Source organism: Sinocyclocheilus grahami, unplaced genomic scaffold, assembly GCF_001515645.1.
Source record: "Sinocyclocheilus grahami isolate Dianchi unplaced genomic scaffold, SAMN03320097.WGS_v1.1 scaffold163.1, whole genome shotgun sequence".
Lineage (NCBI taxonomy): Eukaryota > Metazoa > Chordata > Actinopteri > Cypriniformes > Cyprinidae > Sinocyclocheilus > Sinocyclocheilus grahami.
Window position 1 is genome coordinate 1074583 of NW_015505342.1, and position 19053 is coordinate 1093635.

General features: G+C 36.7%; 2 protein-coding genes across 2 annotated transcripts in view; both read right to left on the minus strand.

Moving 5' to 3' along the window:
* Positions 1 to 807: 807 nt before the first annotated feature.
* Positions 808 to 19053, minus strand: part of LOC107593093 (helicase ARIP4-like) — a 33360-nt gene continuing 15114 nt past the window's right edge. Inside the window, exons 4-17 of the mRNA XM_016282676.1 lie at positions 9710 to 9909; positions 9286 to 9628; positions 8330 to 8507; positions 8030 to 8251; positions 6708 to 6826; positions 6442 to 6551; positions 5487 to 5586; positions 5204 to 5409; positions 4948 to 5123; positions 3624 to 3820; positions 3366 to 3544; positions 3183 to 3272; positions 3000 to 3089; positions 808 to 2288 (exon numbers count right to left, since the gene is read on the minus strand). Coding sequence (XP_016138162.1) covers positions 1348 to 2288; positions 3000 to 3089; positions 3183 to 3272; positions 3366 to 3544; positions 3624 to 3820; positions 4948 to 5123; positions 5204 to 5409; positions 5487 to 5586; positions 6442 to 6551; positions 6708 to 6826; positions 8030 to 8251; positions 8330 to 8507; positions 9286 to 9628; positions 9710 to 9909 — 3151 coding nt within the window. The 3' untranslated portion in view covers positions 808 to 1347. The remainder of the gene's footprint in view (positions 2289 to 2999; positions 3090 to 3182; positions 3273 to 3365; positions 3545 to 3623; positions 3821 to 4947; positions 5124 to 5203; positions 5410 to 5486; positions 5587 to 6441; positions 6552 to 6707; positions 6827 to 8029; positions 8252 to 8329; positions 8508 to 9285; positions 9629 to 9709; positions 9910 to 19053) is intronic.
* On the minus strand, positions 13184 to 17909 carry LOC107593061 (troponin T, cardiac muscle isoforms-like). Its single transcript, XM_016282644.1, has 3 exons — positions 17730 to 17909; positions 14981 to 15153; positions 13184 to 13501 (listed from the first exon to the last, which is right to left on the minus strand). The coding sequence occupies exons 2-3, from the start codon at positions 15099 to 15101 to the stop codon at positions 13242 to 13244; spliced, it is 381 nt and encodes a 126-aa protein (XP_016138130.1). The 5' UTR covers positions 15102 to 15153; positions 17730 to 17909; the 3' UTR covers positions 13184 to 13241.

Consider the following 19053-nt stretch of genomic DNA (forward strand, 5'->3'; position numbering starts at 1 on the left):
CTCACCTATGAGGGAAAGAAACCCTGCGTCTCTCTGTTAGAGGGATTTTTTTCCTTCTTAAAAAAAGGTTGAAAATGTATAAAAATAAAAATAATGAAAATGAATTACTCTTCAGCATTATAAATAAATATTTCTGGTAAATTTGTACATAGTTAAAAGAGAAAACAAAACTAATACATAGGTGTGCCATAAGATGTTACAAAACAAAGATTCAAATAACAACAAAAAAAAAGAAGATATAATCACATGTCAAATGCACACCATTATATTGATATAACAGCGTCTGCAGACTCAGGCCAAAGATCATGAAGTGGATATCTGCCAATCAGAAAGCAGACCATGGGAGGAGTCAAAATAAAGAGCTCTAATAGGCACAGAGAATGAACAGTGTTATTGGCGGAGGAATTTGTCAGTCACAGGTCAACCAGCGCGCGAATGAGTCAACATTAACACAAACGTTTAACACACCGAGATTCTTCGAAACGGCCAAACGAACACTTTGGTCATGACTATGGCCCCAACACGGATGAAACTGAACGAGCGGGCAGATGAGCCGAAGCGCAAATTTTAAAAAACAACGGCTAATATGGTCGCATAACAGTCTACACATTCATAAGATGATCCCCATGGAGAACAACGGATGATTTTGTTTGCTACGCAATTGAAAGAGAACACAGATCCATTTGTCTGCTTTAAGGCTAATATTGAACTAAATGCACTAAACTTACGTCCCTCCACCAAATTTTAAAGGCTAACATGAAAATACATTCGAGTTTAAGGTTTTCCTTGTCATTTTTTTTTTTCCCCCGAAGGAAAGCAAAAAGGTCTCGGCGGTGCTAACGCTTGGCATGGCTTCTGTTGCTTTGCGATTCGACTGTTACGAATTCCCCCCGCTGCCCAGTCTGCGATTTGAAACGAATATTAATATTCATGTAGGACCACCGTATACAAAAGTAATAGTAGTACTTACAATTATAATAAAAAAGGTCACACATGTTTTTCTCGTTTATCATTCCAGGTGATGCTACAAGGTCTAGCAAACGGCTAAGTATCTCTAAAGTCATCTCTTATGAATGCAAACAGTCTGTAAAGACAATTACATTTAAGTTCGGATTAGCATTCACTCCGAGGGAATTTGTCAGGTCTGTGTCCTGACCCTTTGCGAGAGAGATACGACTAGGGCTCTTCAAGTTAGCCCTGTGCTCTGGTCCCTTATGGTAAAGAAAAATATATATCGCCTTTCTTAACCCCATGCATATTCAGCATTTGGATTTACATAATTTCAGCTCCATTCAATCTGATTCTTCTATTTGGAACAACGGAATCCAAGGCAGCCAATCACTGCGATCACTGGCCCATCACCTCTATGACATCGTCATCCGAGCTGCTCCCGCCGTTTTCTGTGAGTGAGGGGTAAGTGTTGGGGCGGTTGAACGCTGCCCCCAAAAGCCTGGAGGAAGAGAGAAAATTGGAGGCAGTGGAGGCAGGGGTTGGCATAGAGGACAGGCCTCTAGGTAGTAGGGAATCCCGGAACAGCGGCTGGGAAAATGGTACTGGGAAGCCGGAGAGCATGCTTGCCATGCTGGGGTTCATGAAGAAGGGTGGGAGCGAAGATGAAGTGGAGGACGATGATGAAGAGGGCACAGAGGATGAAGAAGAGGCCAGCATTCCAACATGGGTGGAGGATGTGGTGTTGGTCGAGCAGGTCGAGGAAAGAGTGCTGTTGGACACACCAAGTCCGAGTGGGTCAGTGGGAAACATGGCATGAAGGTCACCCAGAGCCTGACCAGCTTGCTGTAGGAGGTGCGACCTGCTTCCAAGAGAGGGGGGAGTCATGTGACCCAGGGCACCCAACAAGGCAGGGTTCAGCCCCATAGGTGGGAACCCAAACCCGGGGCTTAAAGGAAACCCAGAGTAACTCCCGACTGCACTGGTTGACGTTGAGGTCCGTTTGGTGCTAGGCTGTTTGGATGTCCGACTTTCCGTAAGCTTACGTTTCAAACTTTGAACATCCACAGACGATGCAGTGTCATTGCTGAGCTGCCGGTGTTGGTCAGGGATGCGAACTGGGTTCTGGATGGATCTATCTGCTCCCAAGGTTTCGGGTGTTGCTAAAGATGGTAAGTTCTCTCCCACAGGAACCGGGTCCTTGTTGCTCTGGAATTCTCGGAGCAGCTTGGGGCTGTCTTGGGGCGAAGGGTGAGGCGGAGCCTCAGGGGTTAAACGTTTCGGCTCCTGAGGAGATGCACGACCATTACTGACAGAATGCAAGGGAGAGCCCAATTCCTCTGTGAGAAAGAAAAATATTTTGTTAGTTTATGTCGGTGTAGACTACTTGGTAAAGATCTGGGATGGTCACCGAAAGATTGTACAGTCAAACCCCAGTAAAGGGTTAATCCATCAACAATCAAAACTGTGGTCTTGATCAAGGTACAGGTCTGTACACTCCTGGGACTACTGAGGCTATGCCACTATGAGGCTAAGTTTTGAAATAATGAGTGTGGGTTTGGTAGGAAAGATGAACAGTTTCAGGTGAAGTTTTTGATATTCTCAATTGAGAAAAGCACCTTCCTTTTGCCTCTACCTCTATCAGTGGGCTTTTAATGGCTGGAACAGGACAGACATCCGTCCCATGCAGACCTCTAGATCACTTGAAACAGAGGCCCAAAAAGGATAGTCTTTAAAGCAAGAGCTTTTATCTTTGGAAAAACATGCACTGATGAACTGTGCAAAATTATACTGCGCTTCAAGTAAGAATTTCCAGACATTCCTACTTGGAAAATAGAAAGAGTATTGCATAGCATATCCTCAACTGCAAAGACAATGGTACTACTGACATCTGGTTTGTTTCACCATTATCTTTATGTCAGCAAAAAAATGACTTCCGAAAAATTCGACTTTGAAATGCAATAAAAGTCTATAAAATTTAGTCTTTTTTCCCTCAAGATTATGCCAGACTGCTAAGAACTGCTAATTAACAAATTAGTAAATTAGCACACCTCTTGAAGCTGTGGCTCCTCCTTCGGGTGGTCTTGATTTTCCAGAACGGATGGCAAATATCCTCCCATCGTTGGTCCTGATGTATGTGCCTGCAACGCCAGTGACAGAATATTAAGTGAATAAACCTTACCAACTCCCAGTGAACAGGAAACCCTTGCAACAGTCTTCTGAAACTGAGGTACCTTTGGATCCTCTGATAACGTGAATACTCTCTCCTGCACCGATCCGGGCTTGGACATCCGTGCTGCTGTTTGAACCTGGGATCACAATATCTGCAATGCAGAGATATAAAACCATGAAGAAACAAACTGGGAGACCTTAAACATAGCAAGAAATAGCACGGATTACAAGTGAACCGTCTGTACCAGTGGTGGTGACGATGCGCTGCACGTAAACGCCAGCCTTTTGCAGGTAGTTGACGGGGAATCCCGCGCTTGAACTGGGGACACTCATGGGTACCTGTCGGGGCATCATGGGAATGGGTGTGGACTGAACTGGCCTCACACTCGCAACTGGTTTCTCTTCTAAATGAGGAGGGGGCCGCCTGAACGAAAGGTTTAGATGAGCAAACACATTTTAAAACTGAAAGGCAATACATTGAGGGTTTTCTGTGGTGGACCCACCAGTTCCTCTGGCTGAAGGCGGGAATATTGGTGAGTCTCTGGTCACTAGCTGGGTAGTAATGTGCGTAAGAGGGCCGCTGATATGGCACAGACGCCCGCTTCTCGTCTTCATAGCTTTTCTTGGCTGCTCTCTTTTCCGCTTTGGTCAGTTTCGAATCCTTGCGGTCCATCAGGAGAGACTCGTGATGGAACGGTTGCTGGTATGGAAAACAGACAGATATTAGCATAGGCGACTGAATGACCTAGAAAGGAATATTAGCACTCTAATTACTTAATCTTATTAATATTCCTAAGTTAAACCTTCACCATTGTAGGATTTAGAATTTGTCTGAAACATTCCAATTTATAAATGTTTGTTTGTATGAAATTCTGATAAACTTGACGGGATGCTCCAGTAAGGTTATGAAGGAACGTAATCATTACTTAATATTCATAAGCTCACACCAAAGTAGGATTGATCATTTTGCCAGAATACCTTAATTTGGGCACTAAACAGCTGATGTATAATACAGATAGAGATATTATGTTACATGATTGGATGTTTCAGTAAGGTTATGAAGAAACGTAAGCTCTACCCAATTAATATTCATGAGCTCACACCAGTAGGATTCATAATTTTGCCAGAATAGCTTGATTTGGAGACTAAATAGTTGGTGTATAACACAGATAGATATTATGTTACATGACTGGACGCTCCAGAATGGAAACTAATTAATATTCATGAGCTAAGCTTACGCAATATTAGGATACAGAATTTTACCAGAACAGCTTCATTTGGCCAACAGTTCCTTATGTGGAATAAAGATAGAAATGAGCTTACATGACTAAACGCTCCAGGAAGGCTACGGAGCTATGTTGGTACAACCTAATTAATATTCATAAGCCAAGTCTACACTGTAAAAGGATTCAGAATTTTTGAATTTGTAAAATGATTGCAATCGGAGAGCTCCATGAAGTCTACAAAGCAATGTCAAAAGTGACTTAATGCTCATAAACAAAGCCTGCACCATAGTAGCATTCAAAATGTTGCCTGAATAACTGGCTTTGTACAACAGTAGCTGGACTTGATTAGAGATGGATTAGAGAAACTTGCACAGCTATGTAAACACAAAGTAATTACCATTCATAAGCTAAGCCTAAACCATAGTAGGATTCAGACTTAGGGCAGAATGTTTGGATTTAGAAAAATGCCTAATTAATATTCATGAGCTAAGCTTTCAAATCGTATGATTCAGAATTTTGTGGAATAGAATTCACTCTCCCAGAATTTTGTTTGAAATAGTAACATTTTAAAACTGGTGTGGAAGACAAACAGAGTATTTACCTTGGTTAAGAGGTGTGGATATAACAGGCAGGCTTGTTTAATGACGATTTCTATGTCCTCACTAGGGACCTGCTCTGATTGGCTGGGACCAGGCTCCTCCTCTACAAAGTGCAACAGTGAATCCACTTCCTTCCGTGTGAAGGTGAGGACAGGGTTCAAATCATCCACGACTCGATCTGTTCAACAGGCAATTATAATGTCAGAACGGTGTTCACATGAAGACACAAAAACTCCCAGACCTTCCACCCTCTCTTACCAGACATGCCCTGCTTGGACACCTGCCGGTCGTAGATCTTCTTCTCCAGTGTGAAGTCACACACCAGCCTATAGATGTGGCAAGGCTTGCGCTGGCCATAGCGATACACGCGACAGACAGCCTGAGCATCGTGACATGGATTCCACGATGCGTCGAAAACCACCACGCGATTCGCACCGATCAGATTCACCCCCAAACAACCAGCCCTGCAAATACAGCAGCCTGTTAGTCCACACCTCATCATTTTGTCACTATTTGTGGCATATTTTGCACTCAAGTTCACCTGGTGGACAGCAGGAAGACCCAGGTTTGGTTGTTCGCCGGGTCATTAAACTGGTTGATGAGTCTTTCTCTCTCTGAAGCCGATGTGCTCCCATCCAACCCTGCACAAGAGATGAAAATGCAGTGAATTTACAAAGAACAAATAACCTAAACCACCACAAACCTCAGGCAGAGTTGATCTATAGGACGCAGAAATGAAAATGATTAATTAATATGCATTTAATAATGGTCTGTAGAAAAAATTAAACAAAGTTAAACAAAAAACAATAAAAGTTTCTTTGGACAAATATTTATGAAAATGCCTTTTGAGATGTATTGCTAAAATATTTTAATCACTAATTATTATTTTCATAGTTTTCAGATATTTATATATATTAAACATTATAATTTAATCACAGATAAAGTTTAAAAATGCTTAAATAACTTAAATTACATATTACTATTATTATTAATTAAAATTATAAGACACTTATCACACTTATTTCTCTCACACAGTATAAACAAGGCGTTTAAAAATAAAGCTGTCTTTTTATTTTTCAAATATATTTGAATTATTAATTATTATTATTATTTCCCAAATTTTTAAACATTAAATTTCAAAACACTTAAATTATCTTTTAAAAATTCTAATAACCACACTTACCATTTCTTTCACAGTGTAAATAAGTCTTAAAATATATAGCTGAAAACTTTGTGCATTTTTGTAATTTCTGTTTTTTTAAATCTTTTTAAATTAATGTTTATAATCGGAGTTTATTTCGTTTTTTAGTGCTTTAAATTAAATTAAATGAGAAATGTTGCCTTAGCAACTAGCTGAAATAAAATAAGCTGCCGTTTTGAACATTTTATTTTATTTCAGTTAACGTTTATTTTAGTAATGACCTTTTTTATGGTTTTAGTTTTAGTTAACATTAACAACCCTGGTCCTTGGCATCAGAAAATGTTTGAAAACTCACTGTAGTAATTGACATTCCGGACCCAGTTGTGTGTCCCAGTTTCTGTTTGGATTGGCATGGGCCTCCGACTCAGGAATTCTTCCATAACCGTGAGCGTTGATAGACTCTGACTGCAAGAATCACACACCGATAAATAAGCCAGTGTAAGCACTGATGTAAATGCAAAATTACAGCATGGTTGACAGTTCAGGATGCTTTAGGAGAGATTACAGAAAAAGGCAAACATCTGTACACTGTCACACATGGAAAAGGTAAACATTTCCCACCTGAAAACAAGTATTTTATCTCCTCTTTTGACACTGTCATCAATTAGGTGGAAAAGCAGAACCATCTTGGCCGAGTTCTCCAGAACACCCGTCTGGTAGTTGGTCATGATGTCTTTTGCCTAAAACAAATTATTCAAAAAGCATTCAAATATGTTCAAAATGTGCAGAAATTACATCATGAATAACACATGACCACAACATTTGCAACTAAAATCTATTCAAAGTTCATACCAAATTTGGGAAGAAAATGTATTGCGAATCGAGCCACTGAAAACACCGGTCAACACACATGTAAAACAACACAGTGCTGCGCTTTACTCTGAAACATGCATCACATACATTCATTTAAAGCGGTCATATGACGTTGCTAAAAAATTATTTGGTGTATTTGGTGTAATGGAATGTGTTAATGTGGTTTAAGGTTAAAAAAACACATTATTTTCCACATACTTTACATTATTGTTGCTCCTCTATGCCCCACCTTTCTGAAACGCGTCGATTTTTACAAAGCTCATCGGTCTGAAAAGCGAGGTGTGCTGTGATTGGCCAGCTATCCAGTGCGTTGTGATTGGCCGAATACCTCAAGCGTGTGACGGAAATGTTACACCCCTTACCATACCGTGATGCCGTGTCCCAGAGCGACGAGACAAAAACATTCAAACCCATTATAAACTAGGCATTTGTTGCATCCAGTGGGGACATAATTACTGATTATAATGACTCGTACTGTCTTTTTACACGTTGCATCGCGCCGCATAAACATAAAACCATGTCTGCATTTGTGATCGGAGAAATGACAAACAACAAGCTCTACTCTACACTGCTCAAAACTCGCGTTTGAATCATCAGTGGCAAATCCTTTAAATATGAAAACGTACTTACAGGCTGTGAGTCAGCATTATTTATGAGAACACTGGCATTGTAGTCTACTCTCCCAGGATCAGGAAACAGTCCTCGTTCTCCGTAAAATGCGCCGCACACATCTGAATATTTGGGTTAAACTGTTCTGGAACAGTGTTGTAAATACAACTTAACCACTGATTTCTAGGCGTTTTAGGAGGGGGTGGACGAGTCTCAACTTTTATAAAGAATATCTCTTTGGGTTTGAGACTTTAGTCTTTGCAACTTCAGGGATCTTATCTATTCACAAACAGCTTGTAACACTCCAAAGAGAAAAGAAAACTTGAAATCGCATCATATGACCCCTTAAATTAAATCACAGCCTTTGTGATTTGATAATCACACCATATTGCGTTTTCGGTTTTATTTCAATTAACTGTGTTCCTACAAAAATTAACTAATTCTTAGTTGCAAAGTTTTACCCATTCATATGTGATGACTTGGTTGGCCCTCTCCTGTAAGGGGTTCAGGGGTCCCATAGCAGCCATCTTGCTGTTGGCTGGGTCGGATGACTTGCCCTTTATTCCTGGTGCAGAGCAGCGGGTCCCGCTGGTGGAGTTGAGGTCATCCAGGTCAAGATCCTGCTCATTGGCCAGATTTTCCTTCTGCAGAGTTTCGTACAAAACGTCCGGATGATTCCAGATCTACGGGGACGCACAAAAAGGAGTTATAAGCACATTGACTACTATATAGCAACACATGTGTCTTTGATGTGCAAGTACCTTGCAGCAAACACAGAAAGCTTTAAGCGGGTTGAGTCCAAGCCATCCGGTGTTTCCTGCCTCCCTGAAGCGGTTCATGAACTCCGTATAGAGCGCCCTCTGCAGGCGAGACAGTCGTACCAGGATCACGTGCTCCTCTTTCGCTGGCAGCTGATTGCGGAGAACATCATGACCTCGTCTGGGCAGGTACAAAACAGTTCAGCTTAATGTTTTGGTTCAAAATGAATGGTCCAACCCCAAAACACACAAAAATGACATTTTCGTTCTGCACATAAACCTCCTTAAAAGATCAATTTACTTGAGAAGCAAATATTGTCAACAACAATAAGACTCATTTTCAAGACAATTTACTTCTCCAGAAAATATACTTTGCTTATATAATAATAAGTAGGGCTGGGATTTGACACAAATTTCACGATTCGATTCTCATTCACAAGCTTGCGATTCGATTCAATATCGATTATTTTGGATATATATCAGGTACAGTACATACCAAATTTTCTCAAGGAAAAAGAAAACTAATCCTGTAAAATATACATGAGAGTCATTTGGTACTACATTTCTATAATATTGAAGGTTAAAATTGACCGATTTGTTAATAAACAAAGAGAATAAATATTCAATAATAATGTTAAATAATTATTCATAACTTTAATGACTCATAAAATTTTATACAATGTTTTTTTTATTTTAATTACTATAACTCTGAACAAATTACAAAAGTATGTATATTAATAGACATTAATACAATTAATATAGTATTTTATTAACAATAACAAGTAAATATAAATATTTAATAAGAAAATGTAATATTAATACTCGATAATAATAAAAATGACAAAATTAATAAGTAGTACAAGGCATGAAATGGACACATTTATGTTTAATTGTACATGGTCCCTTTTCAAAAAAATTAAATAAATAATAATAATAAATATTTCATAATAATTACTCACCTTTGCACGAAGCCCTCCAGCAGACTGTGCAGGACGTGACTCCTGTATCTCATGAGCTGGACGTCCTGCGGCGTGCTGTCTATACACTGGCCGTTCAGAATGGGCCGCTCAAACATGTTACTGAACTCCTGCCGCGTCCCGAGGAAATCGGGCCGGACGAAATCCACCATGCACCAGTACTCGGTCAGGTTATTTTGCAGCGGGTATCCGGTCAGAACCACCCGCCGCCGCGACCGGATGTTCTTCAGGGCCTGCGAGGTGCTGGCGTGGCAGTTTTTGATACGGTGGCCCTCATCACATATGACGACATCCGGACCGGGTCGCGACAGCGCTCTTTCAATCCCTGAAGATCACAGGACACACGGAAGTTCAGTATAGACCATAACCAGAGTAAACATTTTTCACCCGCAAATCCCCGACAGACCTTTCATGAGCTCCTGCTGACGGTCCTCCTCATCCAGGTCGATAATTACAGGTCCCGCGGGTTTCTTGGTCTTCCTCTTGCGGCCGGTCACAAAGCTCTTTTTGAGAGACAGTAGGCGGTACATCTCGTACCCCATTAGCAGCACCCCACCGTCACGAGTCCAGTCCTCCACCACCTTGGCCCGGGCCACCGTGGTTCTGGACCAGATGCGAGGAATACATTTAATGTTTCAGCAGATGCTAAAAAAGCCACTTGCAGTGAATTTAAGCTATGAATTTTATCAGTATGTGTGATCCTTGCCATTGCTAGCACCATTAGCTGCTGAACTACAGATCATCACTAACACTCTAATCTAACAAGGATCCCAAACATATTGTGAGAGATTATATTTGTCATTTTGCGGGTAAATCTCACGAAAACTAAATTTAAAAAAAAGTAACTTAAAATTTAATAAAGGATTATATTTTGCATAAATTATATCTAGCCTATTCTCGAGTAAGGCTACAGTTTTATTTGAGACCAAGTCTTAATTGTAATTTATGACAATTAAGCACATTTTCTCTCCAAATTCATTACTGTAATGTGTTTCATATCCAATGTTTTTTTTTGTAATTAACAAATAATTCTTATTATAATAAATATATGTAAATGTATCATACAACTACATATAACAAATATAAGTAAAAAATAATTAATTGTTTTGTTATTATCATTAATATTATTAGACATTTATTATAATCAGTTATAATAACATAACATGTAAATAATAAAGATTTAATAATACAAATATTGAATGACCATATATTGTGTAATTTGTCATATGTAAATTATATATTTTATATATATGCCCCTTATTATTAAAATTATTGAATATTTATTAAAATATGTTGATTATTATAATAACCTTTGAGTAATTTAATAATAATTATAATAAGCATCTATTACAATAATATGTGTAAATAAAAAATAATTATAATAATCATCTATTACAATAATATATGTAAATAAAAACGAACACTGTGTTCACATTGTCAATGGTGATTCTCATTACTTTCATACAATTATTATTTTTTTTTAATCACCTTAAATTAAAGCATAAATTATATGATTATATGTGAATATATTAATGGACATATTATATTGTTTTATTAACATTAACTTAATTATTATGTAATTTTGTAATTAATTTACTAATACATTTGCTCTTATATAATAATTAGGTAATAACTATTTAATCTTGAATAATAATGGATTTAAATACAGCAATTATATATATATATATATATACAAAGCAGCACAGCGGGTACCTGGTGTGGTTTAACAGCGCGGGCGAGCTGCGGGGCAAGGAACAGGTCCTCCTCGTCTCCAGGATGATTGATATTGACCAGCACCCTTCCCTGGGCGTCTGGTTGATTGAGGCTGTCGTTCACATGAGACCCGCTGCTCTCCTTTAGGTTTTATAAACAAAATCTATATAGCCACACACACACACACACACACACAGTAATCTCAAGAAACATGATGAATATTTAATAAAACGCATATGTAAATAATGTAAATAATAATATTTAACAAACGTAAATAAACATTCATGATAATTTACATATATATTATTGCTATTATTAAGCACAAATATATTAATATATTAAACAAACAAATAAATAATGACTTTTTAAATAATACGTAAATAAATGTTATTAAATGTTGTTTATAAATATAACAAAAATGATTACATTTTAAACAAACATGCATCACATAATATTTTACACGGACAAAAATAAAATTATTTATATTTATTGTTAATATTAAACATGTATTATAATGCATATTAAATAATAATTACAAAAACTATATGCAAACAATAATAAATGTTTACTAAAAATAAGTAATTGTATATAAATATCATTAATTACATATGTTTAATGTTAATGATTTCTGTTGTTGAACGCCACGCACAAATGACGTCACTTCTTAGTACACACTGTCGGTGCGACTGCAACCCTTTAAATGGTACTGGGAAATAGTTCCCGCAAAATCGTCCCAGTACTTTAGTACTGTACTTTTAGTTCTGGAACTAAAGCGGTGCGAAAGGCCCTATAATCAGTAATTATGTCCTCACTGGATGCAACAAATGCCTCGTTTATAATGGGTTTGAATGTTTTTGTCTGATCGCTCAGGGACACGGCATCAAAATATGGTAACAATTCCGTCGCACGCTTGAGGTATTCGGCCAATCACAGCACACCTCGCTTTCAGACCGATGAGCTTTGTAAAAATCGATGCCTTTCAGAAAGGCGGGGCATAGAGGAGCAACAATAATGTACATTATGTGGAAAATAATGTGTTTTTTTAACCTTAAACCGCATAAACACATTGCATTACACCAAATACACAACATAATGTTTCTTTTTAGTAATGTCATATGACCCCTTTAATGCTTTTGAAGCCATCTATTTGCAATATTTAGACTAAATTAAAATAATCATGTTTAACAGCTGAATATGTGGTGAAAACTACATTACCCATTATGCTATACAGAAAATTCCACCAATCAGAGAGCGATGCTATGCTGTAAAAATAGTTAATTGATTATATTGAGAATCGCAAGCATTTTTTGTATTACAGATTTTCTGAAATGTTTAAATACACAAATTAAGCTATATGTAATTAAATTTGCACTCATTTGCATATGTTTTCCAGAATGTTGGGCAAAGCTAGGTTCAAAATAGAGGTTTAGTTTTACTGAAAGGTTTTCACAGAGGAATTTGGATAGCTCTATTTATCACTCCATAAATCACAAAATACTGTCAACAGCTATAATATACATTTTAACCATGTTTTTAGGAGTAAAGTGTTCTATAAAACCCAAGCAAATGACATATGAGCAAACCCCTCAGTAAAATCCTTCAGAATACAGATGGGGATAAAAGTGTAAGTTTTGGTGTATGTAAGTGCTACTGGAGCGGAGGAAAAAAGTTTATTTTTTAAAAACACCTTTAGATTTTATGTATTGTAACTGAAATCTACAGACTCAAATAGATAAACTGCAATAAAATAAACTCTCAAAAGTGTATCTTGAATATCTTCTTTACACTAGTTTGGAACAACATGTTATGAAAAGCCAAATAAACCAAAAACACAAAACTGAAGAAAAAAATAATAATAATGCTTTTGTCTGTAGTGTCTGATCTAAAACGATTTGGTTTCTACAGATATATTCAACAACTTTAAATTAATGTTTTATATTTCACCAGTTTTTTATTCAATTACATGATTCACAATGCTTCATGGGATTGTAGTTCTTTCACTCATTAAAGCTGTTAAGTCCACAGTCTTGTACTTTTATTTTTTGTTTTTATTGCTTTATTACTTTATTGCTTCAAATCAAAGTTTGTAATGTTGTGATTCACTTTGCAGCATGGTTTATAATGATTTAATGAAAACTTTTTGAAAAATGAAGGAAAAAAATAATACTTCTGGATTTGATGCCGCTAAAAAAAAAGTGGGCAGGAACTAATGCATAATCATTAAATCAAGCTGAATACCGGATGTTCCTCCTCAAGTGAGCAGGTTTAGAGGTTTTGGACGACGACTTCTTGGTGTTGCTGTTGGCAGACGCGTTGCTGCGGCTGTCTGGGCTGGATGGGGGTTGAGAGCCGGGCCGTGATGACGTCTGAGAGGTGGACGAGGGTCGGGATGAGGGCTCAGGGCTGGAGTCTCTAGACATCGGTGAGGTAGGTGCCGGGCTGGTCAGATCTCTTTGATCCTTGGCCTCCAGGCTCTCAAGCTGGTCTGTTGAGAGGAAATACCAAGCAATCAATAATTGATTCACAGACTGAAAGCTGAGCGCACACATTAGCGGCGATGCCAGACAGAAGCCTGATGCTTTTAACTTCATATAAACATGCCTTAATTAGGGCCCTATGAAATCAGCTTTATTTTTTTTTTTCCAAATTCCGTTTCTTTTCCGTTTTAATTTTTCTGGACTTTTTAATGGTTAAATTACATTTTAGCAATCAACAAGCATGTCTAATTAATCAACTTTAATTATCACCTTATGCTTTATTGTTACCAAATCTGTGTTTAGCCCATCTAATTATTTGAATGCATAAAAACTATTTATTCTTACAATAGCCTTATGAATAGTTTTTTTTTTCTCCTCAGAAATTCTGTGTTGTGCATCGGCACGGCTCCTCAGCACGGATGAATCTAATGTTTTGAGGCGTAGGTGTGGCACCAGTGTGGATATTCACTGTACTTCTCAATTACAGATACTACGTCTTGGAAGTATGAACCAAATAAGAATATTCACATGTCTGACACTTTTGTTCTGAACAACTGAGAAAAAAAAAAAAGCATTACAATAAATCGCGCTACCAATGCTGATTATATCTCGCAAAATTAGCACAGATCACGTCAAACCGTGCAAATTATTTTTGTTATACTTCGTTCTCAAATTGTTAATGTTAACAACACCAGCATTGCGTAACTACGTGTATTTAGTGTGTAATAGCATTATCTGTAGATTTCAATTTCTGTACAGTCTAATCTCTAATTGTCATACCATTTGAATTTCATAGAAATAAATCGTTTGGACCTTTCTGGATTCAATATTAAGTGATCTGCCACCTGCAGCATCCACACATGTGATATATACTAGCCGCGACTCCTCCTTTATGTATACAGACGTGACGTAATGACGCAAAGACGAATGGCGGCAAGCTCGTATTTCCTGCAGAAACCTACCAGTATCACTCAAACTAGAACACATTATTACAAGCTTACAGGTGTGAATCGGGCTAAGGTAAGCAGATAGTTTTGAACACTGATTGGTTATGTACTTGCTCAAATTTATTTTCGATCATTTTTAAACAAAAAAAGTTACGGACTGAAGCTTTAATGAAAATTCAACAAACTAAATTTTTTTGGCAAACAAAGGGGATTTACTATTAAAATTAAAACATGGAAAAAAATATTGTGTGATTATTCCTTAAAAAACATATTTTTTTATAATTTTAATCGAAGTAGTAGTAGTACAGTACATACATTCTACTGAAGAATACTTCAGTAGATAATTCATCCAAACTTTGACAAATTCCGTGACATTCCGCGTTTTACAGTAAATTCCGTTTTTATGACTGGATTCCACGTTTTCCACATCGCCGAAATCATAGGGCCATCCTTAATCAATGCATCTTCAAACTCAAACAGGTGTTAGATGAGAAAGATAATGGTTAGAAAAGACAGTATGAACTAAAAAAATGTGCCCACCGCCCATGTCTTCCTCATCATCCCCATCGTTCTCTCCATCCTCTTCCTCCTCCATCTCCTCTTCCTCCTCGCTGTTAAGGCTGGGCTCCAGGTCACTCCCTGAGATCGCCTCTTCTGACATGGTGTCCCCTGGGTCTCCAAGAGCATTACTTACACATCTTCATTCAGACCACCTGAAGAACAAATACAGTGGAAAAAACGTTTGGGGTTGGTAAGATGTTTTTGGAGAAAAAATTATATTTTTATTCAGCAAGGATGCATTAAGTCGATCAAAGGTGACAGTAAAGACATTTGTAACATTACAAAAGATTTCTATTTCAAATAAATGCAGCTCTTTTGAACTTTCTATTCATCTAACAATCCTGAAAAAAGTGCATCACAATTTCCACAGAAATATGAAGCAAAACACAACTTTGGAGTGTTACAAGCTCTTGGTGCATAAAGAAGATCTGTAAAGTTGCAAAGACTAAAGTCTCAAATCCAAAGAGATATTCTTTATAAAAGTTAAGAGTCAACCACGCCTACCTAAAACGGCTCGTTCTAACACGCCCCCACATATCTACCTCACCATTTGGGCCGCGTTATGCAAATCTTCCCACGTCTTCATGCAAAGAAAGAAGGCGTAACTTTTATTCTTGCTGTAGTATTGTTGTTGCCACCGCCGCCATGTCGTGAAGGCGCTGTGTGATTCGTTGTGAAAGCGAAACTACTTTGTTTGGTCTTCCAAAATCATTACACCAAACACACAAAATAATGTACTTTTTAGCAACATCATATGACCCCTTTAAATATATTAAAATTGAAAACAGTCCATTTTGATTTGTAATACTATTTAGAGAACAATAGGAGAACAAAGAGCCACTAAAGAACTCATCAAAAAAATGTTAAAGAGAAGAAACAGAAAGAACTAGAAGAAGAAAAAAACAGAAGAGGGAGGACAGGGAGCGAGAGATTCAGGCTTCTTACATAAGTGCGGGTTATATAAGAGAAAGCAGTGAGCGGTGTGAATGTAGGCCACGCTCGCAGCCCGTGACACACTGACACATTCACACAGTACAGCACAGCTTGTTCCAAACCACACTCATCCTCTCCGTCCCGCACCTTCACACCGCACCTGCCTCATCCAGCGCCCGTGTCCGCTTATTGATTTTGGACAGGCGGAAACTTTAAGCGAGATCTCCGGCTGTCTAAATAAACCGTATCATTTTTCAGTCTCCGTGAAACACAAAAGAAAGGAATTATGTCGTTGTTCTGGATAAATTTGTCCGTACAATGAAAGTGAATGAGGTTGGATGATGTCAAGCACCAAAAATTAAATTTTTTTTAAAAAACACCACGAAAGAGTCATAAAAAAGGGCCTACATGACTCAAGCCTTCAGTCTCCCAGTCATACAGACTATATTTATAATGCGTTTTCTGTACATGTTTGATTCATGACATATATAGCACTATTAAGTGCTATATATACATAAGCGCCACAACTATACATATATATATATATTTTACAAATTTTATATATACATACACACTTAAGTCATAGCAGACAATTTTTATAATGTGTTTTCTGTATATGTTTGATTCATGACATATATAGCACTATTAAGCAATTATATATATGAGCGTGTGCGCGCGTGTAAAAATTACCACAATTTTTTACACATATATATATATATATATATATATACACACACACACTTAAGTCATAGCAGACTATTTTTATTTTGTATTTTCTGTATAAGTGTCATAATATATACATAACTTCATAATAAAATATAATTATATATGTAAAAATTTATATTTATATACATATTTTTTATAAATTTATACACATATAATTTAGTTCACATATGTAATTTAATATGTATATAATTGTATTTTAATTATATAATTAGTTACACACACACACACACACACATACATATATACAAAATATGTACAAGAAAAAAATATTATATATGACAAAAATATCAATATAAATATTATATATTTGACAGAAGACAGTAATAAGGTTTGGAAATGACATGAAGGGACAGTAAATGATGACAGATTTTTGGGTGAACTATTACTTTAAGGTTTTTGCAGCTGTTCCAACAAAAACAGTAGAAATCAGTGACTTTCAATCAAAGTATATGTACATACGTGTTTGCCTGTATATATGTATTGAAATACAGTTCCACACAAACCGGTTGACCTCGAGTATTACATTGTGATTAACATCGAAAACAACAACAGGAACACGTTAAACTTCAATAAAGCGCATCTTTTCCATTAAAAGACATGAAACTGAAGCTCAGGTCGATTATTCTGCAGCTGCGCTCGCCACAAACACAAATCCACACATGCCACCACACCAGAAGTATATTATCCTACTTCGACACATCACATAAGAGTGTTTTAAAGCGCTTCTGTGGACTGAACTGAATGAGGCACCTTTACATAACTGTACTTGGTGACCAGCGGCGCTGCTAAAAGACGAACAACCAGCCGGAAAACTCACCTAACATCCACGAAACGACCACCAACCCTCTTTAAATACGCATATCCAGATGTTTTGTACCGTCTTATATGCGTGGTGTATAAAACGCCTCATTGTTTGAAGCCTACCGAGCGCGCTAGCTGTTAGCGCGTTAGCACGGGCGGCGATGCTCTTTTGTTGACGTTAGCTTCCGCGCTAACTGTGCTCATATAACTAATAAAACGCATTATCGCCGCTTAAACAGGCGTGTGTGGCGGTAAACCAGCGTCTTACCTTTTTACACCCTTGTTAGGATCTCCCGGCTGTGCTGCGATTCTTTAAATTATTACTATTAAATTGTGTAGTACTCACGGATTCTTTTATTTTATCTATCAATTGTGCAGGAGCACCGACCTCAAACGTCCCCCGAGGCGCACGGACTCCGTCTGAAGGTTCCGCTCTTCATACGGTCCGGGGAGCTGAATGTCACTGAAGTGTTTCATAATCACTCGGGGTTGCATAAAAGTAAATACACCGAGGTGGCGTGTTGTGTAAATGCCTGGAATAATCCAGACAGATGACTTACAAAAGGAAGTTCGAGACAAGACCTTGCCTTACTTTCATCTTTTTTTTTTCTAGTCGTTTGGCATGTATCTTTATAGTTTTCATACATTTGGTTGTTTTAAGTATTATATCAAATCATTGCATAAATATAAAATAGTATATGTAATGTGACATGTTTTATACACATGATAGGCTACACATACAGTATTATATAACTTATTATATAATAAGCATACGTTTCATGATAGGCGAAATGTTATAAAACAGCAATGTTTATGTAAAGGTTGTATTAATGGCACAAATATAATATAGATAATATACTATTTTGTCAATTATAATGTAGTAATATATTCTATCATTAAAGTAAAATATTTAAAATATTTTATTTTACTTATATATATATATATACACTGTATATAATTGTTCTTATATAATTAAAAATATTATTTATATTAATATTAATTTTATAAAATTATTTTTTATCATTTAAAATAATTGTTTATGATATAGGCTATATGTAAAATATTTAGTTGCATTAAAATAAATTATTGATCATGAGTTCTTGTATGTTATATAACTTATTATATAATTAGAAGCAGTTCATAGCATGTTATAAAACAGCAAAGTTCAAGAAAAGGTTATGTACAATTAAATTCCCCAAATCCATCTAGATGACTTTGACTTTTTACTTGATTATAATTATTAATGTATATAATGATATAATCTAGAAGGTAATAATATATGCTTTGAGTAATGTATCATATTATTCTATACAATCCTGAACTATTTTTTGTTGCTGTTGCATTTTTTAGACTGTATTATTGCAATATAATATTATTTTGTCATTTATAATGTAATAATATGTACCTTCATTCATTATCATACTTTGTTTACAAAGCCTTTTGACTTTAACATGTTGCATCTTAGCACATATCTTTATAATATTTTATTATTTTTGAATATTAAATATGACAATATTTGTATATAATTAAAAAATATAATATCTAATATATAGCAAATCTAATATTTGAATGCATTAAAATTATTTCAATAT

Excerpts from the sequence above, each read along its gene's own strand:
- LOC107593061 (XM_016282644.1), bottom strand. The coding sequence starts at position 15,101 with ATGTCAGAAGAGGCGATCTCAGGGAGTGACCTGGAGCCCAGCCTTAAC. Across the intron at positions 13,502-14,980 it reads TGATGAGGAAGACATGGGCG|ACCAGCTTGAGAGCCTGGAG; the intron begins GTGGGCACATTT and ends TCCTCTCAACAG.